This window comes from Lagopus leucura, unplaced genomic scaffold (genome assembly GCF_019238085.1).
Source record: "Lagopus leucura isolate 7727_CA_CO unplaced genomic scaffold, USGS_WTPT01 46434-0_obj-0_obj, whole genome shotgun sequence".
NCBI lineage: Eukaryota > Metazoa > Chordata > Aves > Galliformes > Phasianidae > Lagopus > Lagopus leucura.
Window position 1 is genome coordinate 1 of NW_024963116.1, and position 7220 is coordinate 7220.

A 7220-nucleotide genomic window follows, 5' to 3' on the forward strand; every position below is an offset into this window, starting at 1 on the left:
GGCGCTTGGCTGATTGGAGCATCCAGGCAGATGCATCAGGCTAAGCCACTTCATATCACAAGATACAATTCTGGCTCTGCTTGCTGCTGGATCGCTCACTTCTGCTGGTTTAACATGGGTCTGAGGGGCCCTTTTGTTGACATCCTGCATCTCTCCAGTCATGCTGCCCCCAGTACTTTATCCATACTGGTTTTGCCCTTCAGTGTTATTCACAGCAGGTTACAGAAGGACAGAGAAAACTCCCTCCAATCATGTTAGCGAGAGAGATAACCCATCTTGCAGTCTGAAGTCAATCAGTACACAAACAACTCCTCAAAAATGCCTGGAGTGATATGGAGCCTGAGAAATGGGGAGGAAGGGTATTCGTTATCCTTCTTTGTGAATTAGTAATTAAGGATATATGTTAATCAGTAATGAATTTAAGTTAATTTCTGGAAGTCAAGCCTGTTTTGCCCATAAGAGCAGTTGGTGTTGGTAAGTGACTTCCCTGCGTATTCCCTCAAACCATGAGCTTTCCTATTTGTTTGCTATTGGGGCCAGCTGGGGCTAACCTGCCACACATTCCCAGGGAAACACAAGGCATTTTTCAGCTTCTGGCTTAAGGCCCAACATTAGTTTGTCCGTTCCTGTAAGTAAGAACACAGTGCACTAGTTCAGTGTGTATGTTCAGTGCACTTTGCACCACCGACACGGGCTGTCTGTGCTACCTCTCCATGTCTGTGCACTGAACTTCACACTTGAAATTTAGAAGCAAGAATTTCTTTTTGATGACACCATTTGGTACTTTGTACAGCTATAAAATGATAGCTTTCACAAGGCTGAGTAAGAAAGCATGCTTATCTTTTCCAAAGTCAACTAAATCCTGAGCTGCTTTTGTAAGAGTATTCAGTTTCTACAAGCTCACCAGAATGATAAAATCTCAAGCCTGGAACTCCTACCCTGTTTTATATTAATATAAAGCTACTTTGTATTTATTAATATAAATATAATTGAAGCAGCTTTATATTAACAAATATAAAGCAGGGTATTTAACATCCCAAGCATAAACTTCCATGTATAATATATGTACTATAGCCTTTTCACACCATATGGAAGGCACATCGTTCTCAAATCTGTTCAATATTGGCTTAATTCTTAGATAGAAACTTTTTGTTTGTGAGCACCTAGCCATTGTTTCCACAGTTTCCTTATTGTCCTGCCTGTGGGGGCCTATATGCATTTTCAATACGAACTTCAGAAACTGACACAGTACACCTCATAAAAGACACTGCTGTAAAAGATGATGAAAATACTTAAAAAACAAAGCAGTCATCAGAAGAGTATTTTAAAAAAGCAGCAGCATTTATTATGAACTTATAACACAGGACAAAACAAAAGCATCTTTAAAATCACCTAGTATATTTACGGATTTTATTCATTCTTACCTCCTGTTTTAGAACTGTAATTTGCCTTTGTTAAAAATATATATTTAAAGTCATGATTCAACAGCAGATTCAACGTACAGTGAGGAAAAAGGGGCAGGAGCCCAAAGCAGAGGATTTGCTATGGTTGGAACTGTCAACTGTCAGCTTAAACTGGGAGTGTAAACTTTCTTAAAAACAGAACCCTTAAAACCAAACACCACAAGCCCTGTTCATTATAATATCACATCAAAGCGACACAGAAGACCCCAGTGATCACTTGGGAATCTGCCACAGTCCAGTTTTTCTAACCCAATCAAGTCCATATTTTGTGGAATGATATGTCCCCCCTCTGCTGCAGGCCGAAAGTAAAGGCGATCAAAGCGCAGCTTGCATTTACTCTCTAGGCGCAGGTTGGTATTGGAGCTTGTGTCCCACGTGTAGCGGCAGTGCTGGGGTTTGCCCAGGAACTCCCAGATATCCGTGACGTTTTTAGGTAAGCCACCTACTTTAGCCACCTGAAGAGAGAAAACAGAACTGAGCTGTCAAAATATCACTTCCTTTCCCCACATCATGAGTCGTGAAGAACAAAGCTACTGGAGGAATTTCTAACTTGGGTTATTTCTCAGTAGACTCTACTGCGGGACCAATTTTTGTCATACTTTTCTAAATCCAAAGTGTACAATCATAGAATCACAGAATTGCTCAGGTTGGAGAAGGCCTTCAAGGTCATAAGTCTGACCACAACCCAACCATGCTACCCTAATTCTAACAATCCTCAGCAAAATCACGTCCCTGAGCACCGCAACCAAATGGCTCTTAAACACATCCAGGGATGGTGACTCAACCACCTCCACGGGGAGCCTATTTCAGTGCTGAAAAACTCTTCCAGTATAGGAGTTTCTTCTGATAGAAAAATTCCCCTTGTCCTGTCACCTGTCACCAGCGAGAAGAGATCAACCCCGCTCTTGCTGTAAGCACTTTTCAGTTATTGGAAGACAGCGATAAGGCTTCCCTCAGCCTCCTTTTCCCCAGACTGAACAGCCCCAGTTCCTTCAGTCTCTCCTCATAGGGCTCATTGTCCAAGCCCTTCACCAGCCTTGTTGACTTTCTATGGACCTGCTCCAGCACCTCAATGTCCTTTCTGTACTGAGGTGCCCAAAACTGAACACAGTACTTGAGGTGAGGCCTCACCAGTGCCGAGTGGAAGGGCAGGATGACTTCCCTAGTCCTGCTCGCCACACCATTCCTGATACAAGCCAGTGTGCCATTAGCCTTCAATGCTACAAAGCAGAGAGTTCAATTACCAAATCAGGCCTGAGGGGCAAGGCCATGTTTTCTGTAATAACGTCATTCCTGCTCATGGCAGGAATTCCACTAGTAGGGAAAACAAGAATTTTTACTAATAATGCAGAAATTTCACTTTTAACATGAGCAGCCAAAAATGTTGAATGTCTCCACGATGGAGTTGGTCTTTAAACTCCCAAGATCTATTTCTCCAGAGCACCTTCTTCTTTTGTTCATTTTTTTTAGCTTTAAGTCCCAAGAATCAGAGAGCTGAATTAATAAAAAGATCAAGTCCTCAAAATCAGAAGATACTTTGAAAGCTGAAACATCTCAGAAATGCATTTTGAGAATTATGCATTTTGTGTTATGGGGAAAAAAAAAAAAAACATTCCTTTTGTGTAAATAACAGCATCTCAGCTGTAACAAAGCCTCCGTATAGCAATGCCACCTTAAAAAGGTGAGGTATGACTAAGAAGTTGCAGATTTCTGGTGTGCAGTTTGTTTCTCATGAAGATCATAGAGAAGTCTGGCAAGATTTTACCAGAATACCTTCCCAAAATAATCAGGTTGCTTATTTCTATTTACCTCGCTGTCTCTGAGGTTTGTATCCCCCCCAAATATAACCGTGGTGGACTCAGACTCCTCCTGCATTTTGTTTAACACTATTTGCAGTTGCTTCATACGCTCCTTTGAGTGATCTCTAGTGCTCTCCAGGTGAGAAGTCATTAAGCAAAGTTCATTACCAGATATGTTCACCTGTACATGAAACAAAACAGGTATGCTATTTTCCACGCTATGATACGAAGATCATAGACAAAAAGTAATTAAGGAGTACTGAGGGAAGGTTCCCACCTATAATAAAAAAGAGGAATGTTGAAGGTTTGTCTTGGCTTTAAACTATAACTTTATGGACATTCTGTGCTAAGACCACATATAGAAGCGGGGATTAGAAGTGTCCCAAGCAGAATACTTGCACACTGTTGGTCTGATAGAATAAAGATTTCCTATTGAAGACTGGCTGAGAAAGCTGGGTCTGTGCAGCCTGCAGACTGAGAGGAGATCTTACCAGTGCTTATAAACATTGAAAGGGAGGGAGTCATGTGGATGGGGCCAGGCTCTTTCCAGCAGTGCCCAGTGACAGACCAAAGGGCAATGGGAACAAACTGGAGCACAGGGCATTCCATATGAACCTGGAATGGAAACGAACATGGAAAAACTTATTAACCTTGAGGGAAATACTCAAGACCCATCTGGACTCTTTCTTGTGCAACCTGCTGTAGGGAACCTGCTGTAGCAGGGGGTTGGACTACATGATCTTCAGGAGTCCTTTCCAACCTCTATGATTCTGTGATCCCCACATGGCACTTTTCCTGTTGCATTGGCTGTTAAACAGCCAGAAACTGCTTTCTGCAGCCAGCCAGCTATTGATCCACCTCCCTCCCATCAGAGATGCACTTAATGGGAATTCCACAAGCAAATAAAACTCGCATTTCATCTTCATTTTCATCTGAAATATGAGCTGATCCCTTGTACTCTAGATAGCCTCTTATTACTCTTTTTCCATCATTGATATTTATGAGTTGAACATAAAATGACTTTCAACTGTTTAACTGAGGCAGCAGTTGTCACTGTGACTGTAATTACTGCTGCACTGAGGCCATGAGTCAACAAAAAGTATCCTTAAAATGCAACTGTGCCACAGCTGGAGAAATATGTCTGTTTGTGTTCATAGGGACATGGGGAGAAAAAGTGTCCCAAGTGTCCAGTGAATTGCAGTGAAGCCGTACACAAAGGCTTTTCTCCTTCTCCTGCCTTAATATCCTAGAAGTAATTTTTACGATAATCTCTTTTGTGCTTTTTAATATTTTTCTTCACTGAATTATTAGCAGCAAAACACATAGAAAAAAGTGCTGTCATACACAGAAAGGGAAATCTATTTGTAATTGATCCTGTGGGGAAATATTATTGTATGTAGTTATTGACTCATAAACTATAGTATATCTCATCTCATCTCAACAATAGCTGATGTCTCCATTTCTCCGCTGTAGATCTTGCAACGAAAATCATAAATAACATGCGCTAATGAGGTACGAATTGGTGATGTTGGAAAATCCATCATTCTGCATGATGTTTAACAATGGATTACCAGCCAGTAATTCCTCTGAGACTAAATAAAATAGCAGGCTGTTTCAGCAGGCTAGCTCAAGGAGATGGCAATAAATCTACTCGATTACTGTACTACCAATCCATTTTTCACTGCTAAGGATATTATTATTTCATTTAGACTTGTTCGTGCATCATAGACCATTTTATTTCAGTCAGTGAGGGAAACTGCGGTATTTTTCTCTCTGAGCTGCAGAGACTTGGGCTTTGATAAAGTACGGTATAAGAAGCACAACTGGACTCAAGCTCCTATCAGAACAAAAACACATTGCAAAATGTACATTTTAGAAAGTACAGTTTTGTTTTCAAACTAGTTGATCTGAAAAGATTCACTAATTGCCTAAGATGGTCAATTGGAACAGAATTATCAGATCCTCGGTAATGATTTGTCCTTTACCTTGATCCTGTAGTATACTGAGAGTTAGATCATTATTTGGCCTGGTCATTTAGATTGCAAATAGCTGTAATTCAAATAATAAAATAGTACCATAGAATAATCATAGAATAGTTTGAATTGCAAAACATCCTTGAAGATCATTTAATCCAACTCCCCTACAACAAACAGGGACATCTACAGCTACACCAGGTTGTTCAGAGCCCCATCTCTTTTTTTACCTCTTTCTTGCCTAGGGAAAGATACACAGAAACTTTATTAGTGAAAGTCTACCATAGAAAGTTGTTTTCCTTGCTAGGCAGACCTTACAGTCCTGATAATCCTCCCATCCTCACAGTAAAGCCTGGAACTTTGCATTCATTGCCCATGCTCACCCCAGAGTGCTTAATGTCTTCAGATATGCGTGGCTTTGTGTAATGGTTCCCAGAAGACAATCTTAGTGTTCCCAGCAGGCTTCCAAAGGGCCGTAAGAGGGATCCTACCTCCTCCATGCCACCATGATGCAAGAAGTTCATATGAAGTTCACACATGAGCTGAGAGTGATCTGAGCCCAAGCTCAATGTTTTGGGGTCAGTGTTGCTTTTAGTGGGGAACTTCTATCCTAACCAGCTGCATAGGTACTGGAAAAGGAGCCTGCAGCCAACATCTCTCTTGCAAGTGCTCCTGGGTGAGCACCTGGATCTAGACATCCTCTTTTTACCTTCCTACTGGTTTCTACACACCAATTTTCATAAAAATATGGGGCTGGAGACCCCGTGCTGTTTGACTGAAAAAGCCCCACATCCTCCACCTGAGGAGCCCCCAGTGCCTCCATCTGAAGCCACCAAAAAAGTACCCATAGCTTATTCAGCAAAGCTATTCAATAAAATCTTGGGCATTTCTGTCTCTGATTTTGTGCTATCCTACTGCTCCATTCACAGCTTTCTGCTGAGTGTCTGTGGTGCATCTGCAGGTAGAACATGCAGAAGTGGTTTACACATTTCTTTGATTTTTACAATTGCAGTACAAAGTAATTGGAAATAATACACTTCCTACTACTCAACACCAAAGTCCACGTTCCACAGAAAAGAAGTATTTTGTTTGTTTGTCTTGGCAAAAATCCAAGCACAGTTTCCTTTTCTAGTGAAATAAAACAGAGAGCTATGAATTTCAAACTTTAATTGTGAGGACCCCATGCTAATTTGCAACACCAGCTTGTCAAAGTCCCACATCTTCTGCTCTGCTGCTCTGTTGCATTGCTGGGGCCTGCCTCATCTCAAACAAATTGCCAGCAGCACTCAGGAAAATGGTATTTTGCAAGTACTACACCATGATGAAAAATGTTTTTCTGAAGATGTAAAAATGCCATCTCTATAGCATACAGCTGTTCTTTTACTTGCTTATTTTACTTCCCTTCTTATTTCCATCTTTCCCATATTTTTGAACAATAGAATTTTTTTTTATTTTAACAATAGGAAGCATGTCAACTCACTGCTGCACAGCCAGAGGTGTTTTGATGGGGTGCTTCTGATCTGCACCCCATCAGTGCCAAATGTTCCCACTGAGCAGCTGAGCGCTGGTGGTGGGGAAGCCCCGACTCACATCCTTTTCCTTAGTCAAAGCTGTAGTTTTACTGTATCTGTTTATGTCAGTAGGTTGATTTATTGTCACATGTACGCAGAATTTTACTGTGAGTTGCAGAAACTGTGCATTTTTTGTACTGTAGAAACATTTGTCAAGAGAACAGATGAGCAGAGATGCTGTCCAAATGTGCTCTCACCTCAATCATAAAGCTTCTGTCTGACCTTTCCTCAATTTACTTGCATTATCACACGCTGGGAGTCCCTACAATTTCCAATATCCATTTAAGCTTCCTGTTTTCTTCACTGTTACCAAAGTGGCAGTATTAAACTGATGGCTTTGCAGTCTCTGGGATTCTTCTCTTTGAGCTGATGTTCCACAACATGTCTTCTCTCCAATAAGTAAATAGATGTTAT

The 7220-nt window shown here is 41.1% G+C and overlaps 1 protein-coding gene across 1 annotated transcript; it reads right to left on the reverse strand.

The window, feature by feature from the left end:
• Positions 1–1522: 1522 nt before the first annotated feature.
• LOC122190998 (tyrosyl-DNA phosphodiesterase 2) lies at positions 1523–3486 on the reverse strand. Its single transcript, XM_042891195.1, has 2 exons — positions 3273–3486; positions 1523–1918 (listed from the first exon to the last, which is right to left on the reverse strand). Exons 1-2 carry the CDS (start codon positions 3411–3413, stop codon positions 1637–1639), a joined length of 423 nt encoding a protein of 140 aa, XP_042747129.1. The 5' UTR covers positions 3414–3486; the 3' UTR covers positions 1523–1636.
• Between the last annotated feature and the right edge of the window lie 3734 nt (positions 3487–7220).

Coding starts and splice junctions, on each gene's coding strand:
- LOC122190998 (XM_042891195.1), bottom strand. CDS start 3,413: ATGACTTCTCACCTGGAGAGCACTAGAGATCACTCAAAGGAGCGTATG. Junction 1,919..3,272: donor CAAACCTCAGAGACAGCGAG/GTAAATAGAAAT, acceptor TTCTCTCTTCAG/GTGGCTAAAGTAGGTGGCTT.